Source organism: Microcaecilia unicolor, chromosome 7, assembly GCF_901765095.1.
Source record: "Microcaecilia unicolor chromosome 7, aMicUni1.1, whole genome shotgun sequence".
Lineage (NCBI taxonomy): Eukaryota > Metazoa > Chordata > Amphibia > Gymnophiona > Siphonopidae > Microcaecilia > Microcaecilia unicolor.
The window spans coordinates 240535006-240556171 of NC_044037.1; the positions used below are offsets into that span (position 1 = coordinate 240535006).

A 21166-nucleotide genomic window follows, 5' to 3' on the forward strand; every position below is an offset into this window, starting at 1 on the left:
CCATACTTTTTCCATGAAGACTTGAAGACCCTGGCCTCTGCTCTGATTCTGAACTGTATTATTGCAATTCTCTTTACTTTGACTTAATCCTCCATTCACAAATTACATCTTCTCCAGAACATGGCAGACAGGTTGCTAATTGGCACAAACAGATTTGAACATCCTCTGCAGTCCTTAAAGAGCTTAACTGGTTTCCAATATCTTTCAGATTAATTTCAAAAGTTCTATTTCTTATTTATAAAGAGCTTCATATTGGTATTTCTACTTATTTATCTGATTATCTTATTCCACACCATTCCAATTATTCTACCTGTTTCCAAAACCTCCAACCACTTAGTCTTAACTCCCAGTGCTTCACATTGACTCAGAATCTCTAGATGTACTGCTTTTTCATTCTTTGCTTGAATTTTTTAATTTTTTTTAGCATTTGTATTCTCTTTTGCTTATATACTGTATGTCTACTGGGTTATTTGGGGGTTGAGGTAAAAAGTGGGGTCAATGTCAACAGTTCGTGTTCTGCTGGAAGATTTTGCTGTGGCTTGAGAAGTTCTGAACAACCAAAGTTGTCAAGTGTATTTTGTTGGAAAAGATGATCTATGCACCTAGAACCTTACATTCTCCACACTTAATAAAACTGATGCAGAAATGAAATCCAATGGAACTGTTCCGATTTCTTTCTTTTTTTTTTAAAGCTACATTTGATAGTGTAGTAACAGATTCTCTATATTCAAATTTTTGTTTGTGTGCCTTTCTAAATAAAATGCCACAAAAACAAGGTCTTGAATTTATTCAGATTTCCCAAAAAAGAGATATCTGCTTTGGGTTCAACTCTACGACATAGATAAGAACAAGAAAAATAAAGATTTTACAATTTTTAAGTTTAATAGTTTGCCTTTTTTGTCCTTGTTCTATATTGAAATACTCAATTGTGTTTTTCTTGAATTTGGCAAACAGACATGGATTGGGTCTCCAACCCTATCTGCCAAAATTAATTAAAAATAGACCCTTTTCTGGCCAAAACACCAATTGAAGCAAAACGGGCAATGCAACACAAAAGTGCTGAAGAATTGTGCCAGAGTATGAGCTACTGTTTTCTTTAAAATAATTACATTGATCTTTTACTTGTTAAAAAAGATTATATGCAAAAGAGGTGATCTGTTTGTGTTTACATCCTTCTCAGAAAAAAGTGTTGACAAAATGTTCTACTTACTACCAATGGCATAAACATCCTACGAAGGTAACTAGCTAGGTGTAAATGTGTTTTATTAGGTAGTAACAATCAAAATATATATGCATACTTAATTTTTTTTTCAAATATTAAATGGAAACTTGATAAACTTTCCAACATAACATGGTTTTTTTTTTTTAAACTGCTGAGGTGATCTGTAAAGATCCTGTGGTAAAAGAACATAAGTAATTGCACAGCAGATACAGAAAGGTGTTACAGTGCTGCACCTAGACTGCAAATTATGCCAGATGACTTCTGTTTAAACAAATACACCTCTAGTTTGGAACACCTCCTTTTTTTTTTTTGCTTTAAACAAATACACCAACAGCAGTCCTTGGTTTTAAGAGTTAGAGAGAATAGACAAATATATACAGAAGTATGCTACAACCATCCCATTCAATTCGCTATTTAAATACAACAGTATCCAACATAGCTGCTAAACATTGAACAATATTTGATGTCATAAGAACATCCACATGTTCCTCCAAATGACGTTTTGGGTCCTGCAAACAAAAACAGAGTAATGTTACTTTTTTGTTATTGCAGTCATAATTTGCATGTAATAAAAGGTATATTGAAATAGAAGTGAACAAATGTATCGCTGTCTGCAAATATCTAACCAGTTGGAATGAAAAATATATTTGTTTGCAATTTTACATATACTTTTTAGGATTAGATGTACTAATGACTGTCAGGAATTACAATTATAAGCAATGGCCTCCATTCATTCTAGTTTTTCAGCTCATATGCAATATATATTTCACCTGTTGTACACGAAGAATGCACCCAAACACTTAAGGGCCCTTTTACAATGTCGTGGTAGAGTTTCCACAGCGTTGGCGCGCGCCATTCCGGCACTACTGCTGGCCTACCACAGGAGCTGGCGGTTGTGCCTCCCCCACCACGCGCCATTTCTGGCATGACAGAACATTGTCTTTATTTTTAGCACCAGAGGCTTACCAGGCGGTAATCAGGCAGCACCGTGCGCAGCCTGGTTACCACCAAGTTAGCGCAAGAGCCCTTACCGCCTCCTAAATAGAAGGCGGTAAGGGCTCCTCCAGGAAATGGCCATGCGGCAAGTGTATACTTACTGCACAGCCATTTCCTTTTTTCTGCCTTTTACCCACTGTGGTAAAAAGGGCCTCTTACCACAGCTTTGTAAAAGAGGCCCTTAAATATTTGTTTCTGCTGCTGTGCTCATAGCATAGACACCATTTCAACACAATTACTTATTTTTTTGCTAAATTAAATGATGATTGAAGGTCAAAACACCTGTTCTGTTTAATATCTGTCTGAATCTTGTGTGTAATATTTTAGTGAAGGCAGAGAGATTTCTTCTTGAAGTATAAAAGCATGGATGTTCTGCAATTAAAATAATTGAAAACAAGGGCTAATAGGGTTATCATGCCAGTGCTTACAATTTGAATAGTGGATTCTGCCTGCTTATAAGAATATAAGAAAAGCTTATACTGGGTAAGACCAAACAGACTATGGGCTTTTCTTCCAGGAAACTTGTCCAACCCCCTTTTTTAAACTAGACTACACTAACAACATTATCACATCCTCCGGCAGCGAGTTCCAGAGCTTAACTATTTTGAAGTGAAAAATATTTCCTCCTATTTGTTTAAAAATCTTTCCATGTAATTTTCTCCTGGTCTTGTACTTTTTGAAAGAGTGAAAAAAAAATCGATTCACTTTTACACTCAGGATTTTATAGACCCTCAATCATATCCCCCCTCAGCCGTCTCTTTTCAAAGCTATGAATTTATAAAAATGTATTTATTAAAATATTGTAGAAGTCTAAGATTTTAGATCCTTTGATAACGTTAAAGCTGTGCTTGCCAACCCAATCTTGAAAGTCACAATTTACCAGGATTCCAGAATACGATATTCTAGAATATTTTTGGGGCTAATGTAATATGCTGCTCTATCCCTTTGTGTATGGTTTACTTATCTAATATAACTTAACTCCCTGGAGCAGTTAGACGTTTAGCACAAAAATCCCACAGTAAAAACATTGTGTTAAAGGGTAATTCAGTCTGCAAGTAAACTGCCAAACTGATAAAATTGACCACAATGTTAAAAAAACATGCAGAATTTACTTTCACTTAGCGCAGAATCTTCTACTTCAGCTTGGAGCTGAAGTATAGATCATACTCAAGTGCAGCAGAAAATCTAAGGTACCGGACTGGGTCACCACTGACCCAGTCATCAGAGCACCTCTGGGACCCTCTCTGCACCAACAATATTACTGGTCTGAGTGGTGGCATCTAGCAGCATCTTTCCTCATCCTGCTGCCATCTTGTAAAATGTTGGTGCCTGACCCCAAGTGTGTCAGAATATACCATTAGGGATCACACTGCTTCCCAATAAAGGAGTCAATCCTTTATTTGGCAGACTAATCCCTAATGGTGCATCCCTAATGTAGCACTAGGAGTCAGGGGCTGTCGGTGTTCAAGATGCTAGTGAAATAAGACTGCCGCTGTATGCTTTCCCAGATCAGGTAAGTATTATTGGTCCGGGGAGGGGGGTCCAACAGCATGTAAGATCTGCAGTCAAAGGCCTTCCTGGCTTGTGGTGCCTAGGCCAAAGACGAGATAGCTCTGGGGGAAGAAGGGGGTAGGCCATCTGGTGTCTACTAATCCATCAGAGTGGGGGTCAGGGAGTCCATTTTTTTGTTTGTTTTTAAATGTCTTCCTTCTTGTCAGTGTAATAAACTGAAATAAAACAAAACAAAGGAAACTAAAGTGATATAATTTTTATTGGACTAGCGGTACCTTTTTTTTTTAACAAGCTGTCAAAGGCAAAGCCCTCTTCTTCAGGTAAGAAATGATAATATCGTCTATCTATATGGTGAACATGAAAAGCATTCCAATGACAATGTCAAGGGAAAGGTGGGGGTGGGGGTCAGGAGGGACAGGGAGAAACACAGCAACCATACTATTTATTTCTATCAGTGTGTGAACTGATTTCCACTCATGCAAAGACAGGAAGGAAGATATTTTACTCCCAACGCAGCAAATCACTGCCGATTACAATACTGTTTGCTGTTTTTTCTGTCTGCCACACTTTTTAATGCCGCAGTAGTATGCATGCTATTAATTTACTGCATTGGGAATAAAATTGTTTTTTTTTTTCTGCGCTGAAGCTTATGGCATCATACTAATACATGGATTATTCATTGGTCCCTTAGTGTATGCAAGTCATTCTCATAGATGTTTAATTCTGGCAGGGGAATCAATGTATTAAAGAAATGTGAATTTTGTTCTAAAGTTCAAATTGTTGTGAACTTAAACTGCCCTGTCTTTATATCATTATTATTATGCTTTCAGTCAACCAGAGAGAGCAGCAGTCCCCTTGTCTTGCCAGCAATTAAAAGACAATAATTCTTGATTTTCTGTTATGTTCCTTTTGCATTCCAACATAACTGACAGAGAACCAATTGTTTGTTTATTGGTTTCTTGATATACCATCTTGCAAGACCAGAAGTGCCTCCTATGTATCATGGAGCAAACCTCTTTCCTACAAAATCAACTTATGGGGAGGCATATAAACACAAAATGCACATTTAGGAACTCCTTTACTAAAGTATGTTAGGCACTGGCTTTGTGGTAGTTTGCCCTGGTAAAACCATGTATAAATGGATTTCTCAGAATCTCTCTTCTCTTTGGGGTGTGACATGAGCAGGAAATTGGCATGGAAATGTATCCAATTAGAGCGATATAGTTACCGTGTGCTAATTGGCTAATACACATTAGCGTCTCCTATATAGGAACTAAGTGCTCCTGCATTAACTGTGCACAGGTACCACACGCTAATGGGAACATTAACACAGACCTGAATAAAAATATACTACAAATGCCAAAAACTAATTGCCATGTCAGATTTGTGGCTAATGAACAGTGGAGGAAACCCCATGTCAACCTGCTTTAACTGCAAATCTTAACACACTTCAGTAAAGGGGCCCCCCCTTATTTGCAAAGCAGTTGATAACTTTTTGAGGTAAAATGTAGTATTTTGGTTAGTTTGTAACCAGGTACCCTCTTGTGCAGCCAAGGATAGAACAATCTCCTCCAGCCACAGGCTCCCGGTACAGTGAAGAAACAGATGTCCACCAGTAACTTCAATCTTAAGAACTTTTATTCCATACAGGTTTCTAGTACAACAGTTCCAATAGCAGCATAGCATATACCAGGATTCAATTACATGCTTACAGGCTCCAGTCTGGGCTCTTTATCCAGTGCACAATAACAGTAATTCAATTCCCAAGGACAAACAGTTCTTTCAATTCATCATCACAGTTCAGTCACCAAGCAGCATTTTCTACCTTCTATCCTCTTTACCTTCAGGAGAGTTCAATATTTTTGGGACTCCTTCTACCCAAGGGTTTTTCCCCTGCATCAGCTTCACAGTGAATTCAATACTTTTGGGACTTCCTGTCACCCAAGGAATTTCAGTCTGCTTTCAGTACTTTAGGGACCTCCCTGCCCAAGGGTTTTCAGCCTGCAACTGCTTCTCTCTCCTGACATGAACTGCCACTCCACTCCTGGGACTCCTTCCCACCTGCCTAATCAATCCCTGGCTTCAGCTACCACAACCAATCATTCTCATTCCATTAGCTTCCCCACACTCATACCAGCTGAGTGGAGCATTAAACTAATGAGACCAATGATGAGCTCCTGCACACAGGGTTCCCAACTCTCTTTCCGCCTAGTGGCAGCCACTACACACAACCTGCCAGCTTACACCCATGTCTTCCCTGATTGCAGCTAGGAGTCCAGTCCGGGTTTCTTCATCTCCCCCTCCTGGCTCTTGCCTGCAATGCCCTTCTGGGCTTGTATTTCAGACTGAAAACTGCCTTAACCCAACATCCTGGATGTGACTTTTATCACAAGTTGCTGAAGGACTACTAAGCAATGAAGGATATTCTTAGGGACAATCAGCAAATGGAAATAATACTTGTAGATCTAAATATTAGAAATCTGTTTCTGAAGCAGAATTCCTGCTCAGATAAGATGCATCACTCAGGCCATCAAGGCAGAATTCCCAAACCTCCTGGTGACACAACAACCAGACATGTTGTATGCAAGAGATAAATTTGCATATACTGCCTTTCCAGCGTACACAACTGTTATCACTGCATATTTGCTGTGGATATCTTGGATGTGGGGTCAACTAGGACAGGTCTGAGAAGCCTGCACAAATGCCTCATATTCTTGCCACAATCTGCTATTTAGTGGTTTCTGCCATTGTTCACAAAATATATACATTGCAAAGACACATGTTGATATTAGAAAGCACTTATTTGGCTGACTTGGTACCAATCATATAAAACTTTTCTATAACCAAAAAAAAAAAAAAAGTTTGGGGGCTCAGACATAACGTTTGCTGTTTTAGTTGCTAAGCAACCAAAGTATTCATATTGTATATGGCTGTGATTTGGGGGTCTGCCAGAGGAGAGGCTACTTCATGGTGATATTCAACTACTTACCAAATAACTTACCCATCCAAGCTGGGCTACAGAAACAGCAGGAAGGGTTTCTAAAAATCTGCATAAACTTAAATGTACAAGTTATCCATTTTAAAGTTATGCAGTCTCTATGCTGCTGAAAATAGTTATGTCTATACTAGTAAAAAAGGCCCATTTCTCACACAAATGAAACGGGCGCTAGCAAGGTTATCATGTAATGGAGATTATGTTTTTAAGGGAACGTTAGGAGAAATGTTCTGTCATGATAAGTAATAATTGGACGGGTGTATAATGAATAATATGCTCCAGGGGTATGAGATACGGATTGTTTTATCTATGTTTTTTTGTTGTTGTTGTTTTAATCTTTCTTTTTTTTGTGGTTTTTATTTATAGTATTTTTTTCAAAGAGTACGCAGACTCCATCATGCCCAGCATTTCTCCTCTCTTCCCTCCCCTCAATCCATGTCCAGAATTTATCCTCTCTTCCCTCCCCTCCATCCATGTGCATCTCCTTCCTGACTTCCCTCCCCTCCATCCATCCATGTCCAGCAACTCTCCATTCTCCCGTGCCCTCTCCTCCATCCACCCATATCCAGAAAATTTCCTCTCTCCCCTGCCCTCTCCATTCATCCATCCATGTTCAGCAATTATCCCTCTCTCCCTGCCCTCCCCTCCATCCACCCATATCCAGCAAATTTCCTCTCTCCCCTGCCCACATTCATCCATCCATGTCCAGCAATTCTCCTCTCTCCCCTGCCTTCCCCTCCATCCATCCATGTCAGCAACTCTCCATTTCTCCCCTGCCCTCTCCTCCATCCATGTCCAGCAACTCTCCATTCTCCTCTGCCCTCTCCTCCATCCATCCATGTCCAGCAAATTTGCTCTCTCCCTTGCCCCCTCCATCTATCCATGTCCAGCAATTCTCCTCTCTCCCCTGCCCTGCCCTCCCCTCCATCCATCCATGTCCAGCAATTCTCCTCTCTCCGCCTTCCCCTCCTGTCCAGCGATCTCTTCTCCCCTGCCCTCCTCTCCAATTCCAGCCATCTCTTCTCTCCCCCTGCCCTCCACATCCATGTCCAGCGATTCTCCCTGCCCTCCCTCAGCTCCGACAGCCCTCCTCTCTGTTCCTCCCCCCGTGCGCGTTTAACCCTTTTACTTTGAGGCGCAACGACGGCAGTAAGAGGACAACACAGCTTCTCCCTTCCCTCACACAGTGTTCTGCCCTCGCGGAAACAGGAAATGCATCATCGGAGAAGGCGGGACACTGTGTGAGGGAAGGGAGAAGCTGGAGGCGAGCCCGCTGCGCCTAAAAGTAAAAGGGTTAAACACACGCAAGTGGGGGAGGAACGGAGAGGAGGGCTGTTGATTGTGGAGCTGAGGGCAGTAAGGAGCGGAGGGACCGTCTGTCCAAGAACTGACTGGCTGCTGCGCCAGGCAGCCCTGCGTTTGGGGGGGGGGGGGGGCAGCAGCCAGGGAAAGGTCATGGTTGGGCTGGGGAGGCTTAGCCTCCCCAAGCCTCTTACACGGGGCGCCTCTCTGTCCTCCCATCCCACCCATGTCCATCAATTCTCCTCTGCCCTGCCCTCCCCCCTCCCCCCCCCCCCCCTCGATGTTCCACGATTCTCTCCTCCTGACATGATCTCGCCTCCAGCGTTCCCTTCCCCCTCATTGTTCCGCCCTCTGACGTCATTACATTTTGATGCGAAGGCGGGGCAATGAGTGGGAATGGATGTTATGAACCCAGGCATCCAGACGTAGACTGTTGGAGATGCAAATTATTATATAGGATTCCTTCAAATGTAAAATTAAAAAAAAAAGTGGGCTCAAGTGACATTTGTGACAAAAGTCAATTACAGACCAATCACATTCAATGTATGAGGTAATTCGTGACCTGTTCAGATGGTCAACTGTGGAAGACTTATGGCTTACCTGGTAATTTTCTTTCCTTTAACCGCAGCAGATGAATTTAGAAACTTATGGGTTGAGACCATCTACCAGCAGGTGGAGATACAGAGCACCAAACTAAACTCTGTCTTATAGGATGGTATGCCCCCTGGGTCAGTCAGTATTTCCCATAATAAAGCAGAAAAAATAATTAGGCAGAACATATCTCCTTCTTCACAGAGGTGAAACACAAATAGAAACTTTCAGCACCAAAAGTAGCAATAACCCTAAACAGAGAAATGAACAAACACTGAAAACAGAGCACTGCAGAAAGGGTGTGGTTCTGGATTCATCTGCTACAGTTAAGTAAAGAAAATTAGAGACTTGTGGGATGTAGCAAAGCAGTCCTCACGTAGGGTGGGAATCTGAAACACTTGCGGAGATAACAGATAGGCCAAAAGAAGCCGTAACATCCAAATGATAATGCTTAGAAAACATATGCAAGAGAGAAAGCCTGAGATGCAACTCATAAAGTCACTATGACCTTAGTAGAATGCGCTCGAAGAGAAGCTGGAAGTTGCTTGCCTGAAAGGAGGTAAGGAGAGGCAATAGCGCCACATTACTCCAAGTCGGGCCTGAGAGTAAAACAAAGATGATCGGATCGACAAAAATCATTGGTAGCCTGCAAATATTGGAGAAGAACTCTATGAACATCTAGACAATGCAGTAAATGAAACTCTTCCTTTTAATCCTCTTTCTTAAGAGGGTAGAAAAAGAGTCTGGTTAATATGAAAGGCCAAAACTAGATTAGGAAGTAAAGAAGGAACCAAATAGATTGTCACCCATAAATCAGAGAAATGAAGGAATGGATCTCTGCATGACAACACTTGTAGCTCCGAAACTCTGGAAGCCGAGGAAATAGCTAGTAGGAAAAGACTCTATAGTCAAATCTTTCAAGGTAGCCTTCTGCAGGGGTTCAAAGGGAGACTTCTGCAGAGACTGAAGCACCAAGTCAAGGTTCCACTCTGAACAGGGAAGGCAAAGAGGAGGTCTGAGACGATTAGCTCCTTTTAAGAAGCTAACCACATCTGGATGAGTAGCTAAGGAGGAATTTAGAATCCAATCTCAATAACAGGTAAGTGCCACTACCTGCACTCTAAGAAAGTTGTAAAGTGAATTCTTTCTTAAGGCCCTCCTTAAGAAGATCAAAATGTGCAGCAAGGAAATTTGAAATGAAGACAATGCCCACTCGGAGCACGATGCTTCAAAACCTTGCTAGCATATGTGGTCGAGGCAGAGCACTTCTTTTGTGTGAAGTAAAGTTGCAATGACATCTTTAGTATACCCTTCCTTTCTCAATTTCGACCTCAAGAGCCAGGCTGTAAGACCAAAGTGGGAGAAATCCTTCATTTAGATGGGGACCCTGACAGAGGAGCCCTTGACTAAGAGGAAGATGAAATGGTTTATCCACCAGAAGACGAACCAAGGACATGTACCATGGCCTCCTGGGCCACTCTGGAGCAATTAAAAATGACCAGCCCTCGATGATGAAGGACTCTGTGAAGAAACCTGCTTATCAGGGGCCATGGTGGAAATACATAAAGAACAGCCCATTCTGGCCATGGTTGAAGAGCATCCAGTCCTTCTGAGCCTAACTCCCTTCTTGCTGCTGAGAAAAATAGGCAGAAGGCTCCATATGCTGATGAGACCACTTCAGGATATATAGGTTTGATGCATTAACCTAAAAAACAAAACAAAACAAAACCAAACCTGGAGAAAAGGGTTCCAGAGGTACATTAGTGGAATTAAGCTCAGAAATATTGGAGAAGATGCAGAAGACAAAAAGAACTGTGAGAAGCTTGAGATGGCAGAACCAACACAACAGCAGCAGAAGCAGACTCATGATGTTTTAAAATGGCTATGGGAGACTGGGAAGAACCCTTGTTAGGAACAGTCAGCTGAGGGGAATGAAGCTATGTTTCTGCAGCGTGGAAAGCCAACAGTTCGCTCATTCAAGAAGTGCTTACAAGAGTCTGCTGCCACTAGTAAAAAAATAAAGCTAAATTGCAAGTAAACCCAGACAGAGATTAAAATTTAAAGGAATACTCACCAACATTCACCAATTCTGCAGGACCAATTCTGAACCACTTCCCTCTTAAGGTAAAATTATGTATCGTACCTTATAATTTTCTTTCCATTAATCATAGTTGATCAATCCATAGACTGGTGGGTTGTGTCCATCTACCAGCAGGTGGAGATATGTTCTCTATCTCCACCTGCTGGTAGATGGACACAACCCACCAGTCTATGGATTGATCAGCATGATGATATGGAAAGGTCACATAGACAGCAGCATAGACAACTATTTCCACATAAGCAGGCAAATCTGCTGAACTGCCTCTTTCCCTTTTATTCTTTTTTTTTTTTAAACTGTGAGGAAGAAGAAATGAGGAAGTGGCTGGATAGGGGCGGGGGAAGGGACATGGCACCACCATAAGAACATAAATATAGCATACTGGGTCAGACCAATGGTCCATTCAGCCCAGTATCCTACAACAGTGGCCAATCCAGGTCACAGGTACATGGCAGAAATCCAAATAGCAGCAACATTTCATGCTCCCAAATCCCAGGGCAAGTTGTAGCTTCCCCATGCTTGCCAAAAGCCAGCACCACTTAGCCTAAGTGCCCTCAAGCTCTACTGAACTGGGAAACTCAGAACAGGAGTTACAGCACAGATGAGACCACACACTATGACAGACCGTGAACGCCTGCTGGAGATAAAGATATACTGAGTGACCAGGGCGCATACCGATCTATAAGGCAGAGTTCAGTTAAGTGCTCTCTATCGCCACCTGCTGGTAGAAGGTCTCAACCTGCAAGTCTCTGGATTCATCTGCTGCAGGTGATAAATGGAAATGGGACTTGATATACCGCCTTTGAGGTTTTTGCAACTACATTCAAAGCAGTTTACATATATTCAGGTACTTATTTTGTACCAGGGGCAATGGAGGGTTAAGTGACTTGCCCAGAGTCAAGAAAGAGCAGTTGTTTAAAGACTCTAAAACGTAGTGCCTTAGCAAAGAAAACAGTAATCTATAAAACATGAAAACTACCATTTGTAAGGTAAATTTTCAAAATACTACATGGTATAAAAAAAGATATCACTTTAATATTTGGTTCTCTGTTGGTGCTCCACACAGCCCTTTTTCACTTTATCTAGAACAAAATCAGAAGAGTGGGAAGGTAACACTCAGGGGATGACGCCTCAAATCTTCTGCAGGCTAGCTGAGTAGCCTGTCTGTGTGCCAATACTGCATGCTCCAGTGCATATTTCATTTGCCCTGGAATGAACTGATTTTATTTTTTTTTTAAGACCAAGTATTTTTTGTGATAAGGATTTGAAGGACTTCAAAATTTCTGATGGAATCTCTTATGCAAACAAAATAGTCCATAGTCTGACCCCACAGAAAAGTACATGTGCTTGTCTGAAACGGAAAATATAAAGCATATACTGTTACTTCATCCACATAAAAAATAGCATCTTACCTGTTTACCAACGTTCTTTATTGCCAGCTGTTCTGGTGTCATTTTATCTTCTTCTTCAACAGCCTGAGGGAAAAATGACATTTAATATTTATAATTACTTTTTCCAGACCAAAAGAATTTTGAAATGCAAATTTTCCTTAAAAACTGATTATAATGATGTTAGACTGAACAAATAGGAAGGCTGTTTAAACTGCTTATCATTCATTATTAACCCTTCTTTTCTCCATTTCTTCTATGGTTTGTCAGAGGAAAACTACCAACTGGGAGCTGCTTTGGTTCTTGCTCTCCTTGTGGCGCTGCCTCTGATAAACCACAGAGGTGGTGCTGAAAGAGAGCTAGAGATGCCAGAGTCAGCTGCCAGCATTTTCTCGAGCAAAGCTAATTCATTAACTGGAGCTTTGTGTATAGTTTATCGGTCCATTTTACCAATGCAGATCATTTTCCATCCTCATATCAGCCTTCTACTTACAGTAAAAATAATTTAAAAAAATGAAATTGTCAGGTGTAGCAGGTATTGTCACTTTAAATAGCATGTTCCCACTCATAAATACAGTACCCAGAGGGCAACATGACAACAGCTTGTCATGGATCCTCCCTCACATGGAGAAAAAGTGGCAGAACAAAGAAAATAAAAACATGTAAGTTCCAGTATGGCTGAATTAACATCATTGTTAGTTTTACTGTAACTATCCTTTTATTGGTCTTAATCCCAGGTGTCAAGTAGCACATCCAGTGAAACAAACAACATTCAACTGTGAATAAGCATCTAAAGATGGATTTGGAGAATGGCACTATAGTGTGAGTATTAACCGATTTAAACTTAGAGTGAATTGCAATCTGTGCAGGATTACAGTAATTTATTTTGTTTTGAGTATAATGAACAACCATTCTAGCCTTTTACAGTGTCAGCATTTTGGATTCATCTTATTTTTTTCCACACTTTGGAAAGACAAGAATATTACTATAGGATCTCTCCCACTACTTTTCTATAGCTTATGCTGCTAGATCTAGCAAGTGGGTAAATACAGAAACTATTATCAGACTTCCTCATATCAAAAGACATAGTAGAACACCAAAACATATGGTAAGAGCTCAAATTGTAGGTCTCAAGTTTCAGTTCAAGTCGCTTGTCCTGCATGTTGCAAGAAAGATGAAGTCTACCTTCAGAGAAAAGACAGACAGCTGCAGCTACTGTGGTAATCCTCACTGGTACCAGTACTGGTGAGGAGTATAATTGGAGGATTCCTTTTCATTCATTGAATGATAGAGTCATTTCAGCTGACCACAGGTTAAAGGAGTGGGCAATTCTCTCATACTGAAATACAGACTTCACACAACTTAATATGTAATATTAACAGCGTGAAAGTGTAATTGATTTTGACTATCAGAAACTCATCTGCCTTTTCAAGTATTAAGCTCATAGCCATAACTCAACATCACCAGCTTCCTTCATATTTTAAAATGCTATATTCCTGTGGCTTAACCACTTCTCAAAGTCAAAGAAGATCTCTTATCAGATAATAGGGTTTCAAATGATTTGCTACCACAGTGAGTTATCAAGCCACCAGGATTAACATTTCTCTAGCTGCTTAATAGTATTCCACACCCTTGCAACTGAGAAGTTACTTCTGGTCCAGTCAACAGATGTTTGATGTCATTTTCACAACAGCTTTGTAATGAAATCCAAAATGACAGCAACATAAGAGAACATGAAGATATGTACAATTAAACTTGGTAAGAAAAAAATAGTAATAATGCCAATTAGGTGTTATAGGCCTCACTACTACAGCAATGGAACAACTCCTACACATGACTGGTTTAGATCTGCCATGACGATAACAATTCTTACTATACAAGGGAGCCAAACTGCTACCATTGTTTTAATGAAAGTAACTGGAAAACAAGAAATTCTAGTCAAATTAAGGGAACAATTAGAAAATGCTTAGCAGGGAATGTTTACCTTTCAGCTGATGACACTAAAATCTGTAACAGAATGGAGGTAGTAGAATTAAGAAGAAATACTATCATTTGAATGCTTTTTATGATTCATTTATCTTTTTTTTTTTTTGGTAAAATGCCATCTTGCTCATTCTGTTCTGAACTGAGGAAGAGTGCTAATAAATTTCATGACTAACTTTTGGGAACTAAGACCAATGGAAAATATATGGCTTATATAGTTCTATTTTTATTCATCAACTTTTATTTCTGTGGAAGACATTTTGAGGAATGGTTAAGAACTTTTGCAGTCAAGGGTCAATGCAAACAGGACTATATAGCATAGGCGTCAACTTTTCAAAACGACCAAGGGTTGTAAACTCAACAAAATTGACAAATCCCAGACATGGTGAAAGAATTGCTCAAATTTGGTGGCATTTAAGCACTCACTAATCTATCCCTTATATTATGTACTTCAAAAGTGCTTATTTTAGAAGCGCCTTTCATGTTTTAGATGCCCATAAACTGGTGTCATCTTTGATCCTGGTATCTCTCCCTCCTAGCAGTGCTGGAAGGCAGGGGCACCATTTTTGATTGTTGCTCGGGACCACAATCCACATCAGAAATAGGCCCTGGGTGGGTGAGGTGCATTTTTTGGGAGGGCTGAGTTTGCTGTTCAGGGATCAGGATTTCAATGGGGAGAACCAAGGTGGAGGGTGGTGACATCTTGGGACATTATAAATGTCATTTCACGGCACAGATGTTCATGTGCTGTGAAAGGACCATCTATGTGGCTATGTTACAGTCGACCATATTTTGGACATTTTCATTTCTAAAATGGATGATCATGTTGCACGTTGATGGGCATAGACGTCCATTTGACTTTGAATTTTAAAACAGGTTCTACATCAGTAAATCCTGTTCTAAAATAGTACTGGAACTTCAGATGTCCTGACTTGGATGTCTGGGTTTTGTTTTGTTTTAAATTTAAACATCCATTCTAAAATGCCCCTCTATGTGTTCCATCTCTGCTCACCTCCTATTAAGTCTATCAAGATGCCTTAATGGGTTCTGTGTTGACATTATAAGCAGCATGCTACTATGCTATAACGTTTACTTTTCCTTATTGAGTATGTCTGGGTTATACTTACTGTACACATAAACTATGTGACTATTGCTTGAGTTCACTTACTTTTCTAGCTGAAGTGCTACTAGGAAGAATATTTTCTAGGTTAGATACCTTATAGATGAGAAGTCCATGAGCTCAAATGGCGATTCCATGAAAGAGATAATTATACTGAGGTTCCATGGCACCGGGGACTGCTTTATTGGTGGCTTGACATGAAGAAGCTTCTTCATGTGTCTGAAAGCAAGTAGACACTGGGGGGCACCATAAGCTGAGTTCACCGAAATGTACCAGACTAGAGGATGCGTTCAGCCATAGGCAATAAAGGTGCTCTAGACATTGCAGTATGGTATTTGGTGGGCACTAAAAGGGGTTCTGACCATTTGTGAAACATCAGACTGAGAAACTTGTCCATTTAAACATATATGTACACCTCGTGAAAGGCTTTTTTGCTGCCACCAAGGTGTTGTAAATCTGAGATGGTAGGCCCAAGGAGAGTGCTCTATTTTCATGCTTTCAGTGCAACTTGTGGCAGAAGGTGCCCCCATTCTTTTATCAAGATTGGAAAGCTTTTTAGCCTGATTGGAGAAAAAACAGAGTCTTTAGCGAAGATGAAACCAATACTGACAAGACTAGTAGAGTACTAAAAGAATCATTTTGCTGGGTCTTTTTGGAACCTGTGCAGTTTTTTTTTTTTTTTTTTTTGCTATTTGACTGATGGATGGTAAGTATAAAGGAGAAGCCAAGTCCAGTTTATTGCCAGTGCATCCCTCACTAGGTGATCTGGAGACAGATGTACTAAACACAAGAACAGCACTGCATATTCGTTGCTGACAAACTGATCTATTTGAGGAGTGCTTCAGAGTTTTAAAATATCCTGCATTGTTTAAGGGTTTATAGATCACTTATACAGCCTCACTGACCTTGTCTGCTGTATGGTTCTGACTGTCCAATATGTAAGTAACTTGAATTTGTATGTGACTGGAATTCAAGGTGCCCAATTTGTGCCACTTCGAGGAATAGCTGAAGGAAATCCATAAGTCCTTGCATATTGATAAAAAAACCTGATAACTTGACTGGCTTTCAGAACTAGACCAGAACTTTTTCTGTTCAGGTATTGAAGTACATGCACTAAATCTGTGAATGTACTGTGGAAACCTACGTGACCCCTGATGAAGGTTTTTTCCGAAACTTGGCCAAGTTGGGTCCTGTTTCCATTAAAATTGACATTTGGATCAACTCTTGCAGTGTTTGACCTTCCTTGGATCGCTGCTGCTGTATGGTTGTCTGTTCTACTTCTGCAGTAGACTGTCTCCTGTTTGTTTCTGCTCTCCGTATACCACATTTCACATGTAGTATACAACTACTATGTCTACTCTTAATCACATTCCAGTATCATGGGGCAATAAACCCACTCACCATTACGCCAGAACTTGTTCTCAGGTAAGGAATCTAGTTGCTATTCCATTACTTTGCACTACACTGACTTTTCTAACTCCTTCTCTGAAGGGTCCTTTTACCAAGCTGAGGAAAAAGGGCTCTGCGCTAGCAGCAGGGGCCATTTTTTCCCCATGCGCTAGGGCCCTTTTTACTGCAGCGGGTAAAAAGCCCCAAGACACAACATGGCCACTCTTACTGCATGGCGGCAGGGAGCCCTTACTGCCACCCACTGAGGTGGCGATAAAGGTTCCCATGGTAACCAGGCAGCATGTGGCGATGCCCAATTACCGCTATGCAAGCCATTTCTGGGGGTTTTCTGTTTCCCTGGAAATGGCACGAACTCGTGACGGGACTGCCGCCGGTAGCCACATTAGCCCAGTGGTAGTCCCAGGACAGCAAGTGGGTAAGACCACATTGGGCTTACTGTCGCTCTGTAAAAGGGCCCCTGAATGAATTAAAGATAGAGCATGAGCATTTAGTAGTCCTAAGAACTAAACACCATTTAGTCACGGCCCTTACATTAAGCAGGCACTTAGATATCCTATGCCTCACGGAGACTTGGTTAAAAGAAACAAACATTTATCTACTTCAAGCAACTCCAGACAGTTATAATTATTCATTCAATAATAAAATTGATAAAAGAGGAGGTGGTTGGCAATAATTCAAAGGACATTCTAGATATTCACATTCATGATTCTGTATCACAACCTACTCTCAAAGGTCTCTTTTAAATACTGCGATAAACACAGGACTGTCCTACCCTGAGCAAGCCGCCAGAGGGCGCTCTCCTAGAGAAAAGATTGAAAAATGCCATAATATGGTCCCTAGAGGGTGCGCCAGCCAAGGCCTGAACATGGGGACCAGGGAGGACCCGTAGCAGAGGATTCCCCTTTAAGAGAAAAGGCACACAGAAGGCTCTGGACTCTTCCAGAACTAAGAGGAGGGGCCCAGAAAGGGTGTGGTTGGCTATTAGCAGCCCTATATAAACAGCATCTCCAGAGGAGCTGGGAGAGAGGAATTGGGGGCACAGATGAAACCTGAAGGAGAAGGGAGAGTCCCGCTGAAGGAGATCTCCTGGAAGCTGAGAGAGAAGGATCTCTCTAAAAACCAAGACGGTACTTAGCTGACTATGGATACGGTAGTAATGGAACTGAGTATTATTTGAAGTTGACTAACAGCTGTGGGATGGAGGACAGGAGTGTAAAGTTAAAGTGAGTGATGAAAGTCCTGTCCAGGGGAGGAGGCTGTTTTAAACTGAGACCCAGGTCTCCCAAATAAGTGGGCTCAGTGGAGAAGAAACAAGTTAAATGATTTGGTGGAAAGAAGTTGTTCCCCATAACATTGGATCAGGGATGCTAATAGAGTGGATTTGCATCTGCTGATTAATTTATATATCTGGCAAAGCTGAGAAACCAGGATTATATTCCCAAGGAAGGTGTCAGGGGACACATCAGGTGTACCAGAAAGGTGATCTGTTATCCGAGGATACATCAGAGAAGGATTCTAAGAAGGGATGATAAATGAGGAACAGTAACCCTGAGTGAAAGAGGAGCCCCAAACATTGAGACTAGGATTACAGGCTGCCATAGAAGAGAATTGTCTCTGAGCCTTTCTCAGAAGCAAAGCGCTAGTGAGCCCTGGTTGAGGGCTTGTGATGCTGGACAGGAGCCAAAAGAGGGCCCTCAGCATATGAGAGTACCCCCGGTTGATTACAATATCATTGCGCATCATGTCATCCAAAATATACACCTGATCATTTTAGGTGACCAACATCCATATGGCATTTCATCAGTAGCTGCACTAGAATTTACTCAAGTCCTTGATGATTATTCACTAATGCAACATATATCATTCTAACATGCACAATAAGGGCCATATTCACGACATAACGTTCTCTAACAGCTGTCTTCATAATTTCAATTCCCTACCGTTACCTTAGACTGATCATTATTTAACTGAATTTATGGTATCTATATAGCCTCCTAAATCCATGCTAAAGGAATCAATTACTTTAGGAATACCACTAATCTACCACCAACAAATTCTGAATCTTTCTCCAGACTCTTAACATACTGTCCTCAGAAGAACAGACAAAGACCTGAAATTCAGCAATCCAAATGGCTTATGATGCTTTAGCACCTACATCAACAAATTTCATCTTTTCTTTAAAAGAAATAATGACAAAATAGTAATGTTCAAAAGACAACTCCGCCACTGGGAACATAAATGGTGGAAAACACAAGATCCATGTTATTTAAATATATTTAAGATTCAACCACATCAATATAAAAAGATACTTCAAGACACTAAAAAGAATTATTTTTCCTTACAAATAAAAAATGCACCGCATCAGGTAAAATATATAGCTTACTGAAAACACTTGCTCTCAACACCAGAGATTAGCTCTAACACCATTTTAGGTGATGGATTAGCATAATTTTTTCATTCTAAATAATTACTATACAATCTATGTTTCAAGGTTTTCTTTCATTTCCACAAATTGATTAAGGCCTAACAAAGGAGATGACTTTAGCAAATAGTGTCTTCTCTACCTTTTCCTTGCCTTCAGTGCAAGACGTACATAATTTTTTGAAAACTATTCGACCTACAATGGCTCCACATGATCTGATGCCCTCGAAACACGTTAAGGCTTCTTCCTTATCTAGAACAATTGAGTCAAACAAGTCTTCATCTGGGAGAAGTACCCTCAGCTTGGAAAAAGGCAATTATTTTTCCTAGGCTCAAACATACACATATATTAGTAACTCCCTAGCTTCAAACTATCATCTGACAGTTAATCTGCCATTTATATCTAAAATTACTGAACATATAGGTACTCATTTTCAAAACACACAGTATTAAAGTTACAAAGAGGGGCATTTTCAATATGGCGTCTAAGTCCGACTTTGGACGTTTTGTACAAAATATCCAAAATCCGAATATGAAAATTTTTGAAAAAGAAAAATGTCTTTTTCCTATACTGTTTCAAAGTTTTGTGCTTTGGATGTTTTGTTCTTTGGATAATTTTTGAAAAAACCACTCCCCCGAATAAGTGCAAAACATAGACATTCATGCCATTGGGATGTAGGAGCCACCAGCACTTTTAGTACACTGGTCCCCCCCACACATCCCAGGAGAGCAATGGGACACCCTAGAGGGCACTTCTGTGCATTTCATGAAAATGCTCTCAGGTGCACATCTCACCTTTGCTCCCTTATCTTGTTCACTGAGCCCTCCAAAAAACACCCCAAACACACTGTTCCCCACTGTACAGCACTATAATAGGCCTTATGGGAGAAGGGGGCACATATATGCGAACACAGTAGGGTTTTGGTGACTTTGGGAGGGGTCATAGATTCCACAAGTGTGACAGATAGAGGGAGATAGGGACCTGGGTGGATATAGTTTATTCTTGGTTTTCAAGCAAATCTTACTGTGTGTTCTTATGCTGTACATATGGGATCTGCATGTTCACAGACTCTCCCATTAATGCAGGGGGTTCCACAAGGTACAATCTTAGCTCCCATATTATTCAACCTTTTTTTGTCTCCATTAGCAACATTAGTACAAAGTTTAGGGTTAGATGGTTACTTCTTTACGGATGACATTAAGGGGATCTTTTACAAAGGAGCAAAAGCATTTTTAGCACACGCTAAAAATTCACGTGTGCTAAATGCTAAGATGTCAACAACAGGAATATAATGGGCATCTTAGCATTTAGTGCACGTTAATTTTTAGTGTGTACTAAAATTGTTAGCACGCCTTTGTAAAAAGGGCCTTAAGATTGTTTACACCACTGATCAAGACTTCCCAGATCTTTAAGTTCTAAATCTAGCTTTGGATCAAGTAGTATAATGGTTATCTCATAGGATGGTTTTAAATCTTGCCAAGTGTAAAACATTATGGATATCTTGATGTGGCCTTACGCAAATTTCTCTGATTGCTGGTATTTCAGTTCCCCGTCATGAGTTTATTACTGTATTTGGCTTTAAGACTGATAGCTTTCTTTAAATTCACAAATTGCAACAATTGTAAAGTCCTACAACTTTGGTCTTTGGCAGATTTGTGCAGGGAGACTTTATTTTAATCAATCAGATTTGAAAACTTTTTGCCCTTTTGTCTGGTACTTGGTAAGTCAGATTATTGCAATTATTTATACCACGGTCTGCCTGATCATGTTATCTAGTACTTGAAAAATGAGCAAAATTTAGCAGCATGTCTTATTTTTGGCTATAAGTGATACGAGTACATAATACCTGTTTTAAGGAATTTATATTGGTTATCCATTTATTATTGTATTTAGTTTAAAATTTTGTTAATGGTCTATAAATCTTACCATACAGGTTTTCTGTTATATCTTTTCAATATGCTTATTCCATCATTGTCTTCACATGTTATTCATTCATATTATATGGACCTTTAGTTAATGATACCATCGGTTTCTACTCAGAGTTTAAAAGATACAAGGCAATCTTGTTTTCTTGTCTGGGCCCACATTACTGGAAACATCTTCTGCCAGAGCAATGGGGAAGCTAAA

At 40.4% G+C, this 21166-nt stretch overlaps 1 protein-coding gene across 2 annotated transcripts in view; it reads right to left on the reverse strand.

Moving 5' to 3' along the window:
• Positions 1-772: 772 nt before the first annotated feature.
• PSMD14 (proteasome 26S subunit, non-ATPase 14) overlaps positions 773-21166 on the reverse strand; it is a 217560-nt gene continuing 197166 nt past the window's right edge. Inside the window, exons 10-12 of one of the 2 annotated variants that reach the window (XR_003942874.1) lie at positions 12129-12191; positions 1551-1731; positions 773-1501 (exon numbers count right to left, since the gene is read on the reverse strand). Coding sequence is in view for 1 of the 2 variants with exons in the window: in XM_030210102.1 (XP_030065962.1) it covers positions 1633-1731; positions 12129-12191 (162 nt within the window). In the remaining variant the exon portion in view is untranslated. Of the gene's footprint in view, positions 1732-12128; positions 12192-21166 lie in introns of both variants that reach the window. The other variant, XM_030210102.1, reaches the window with a different exon arrangement.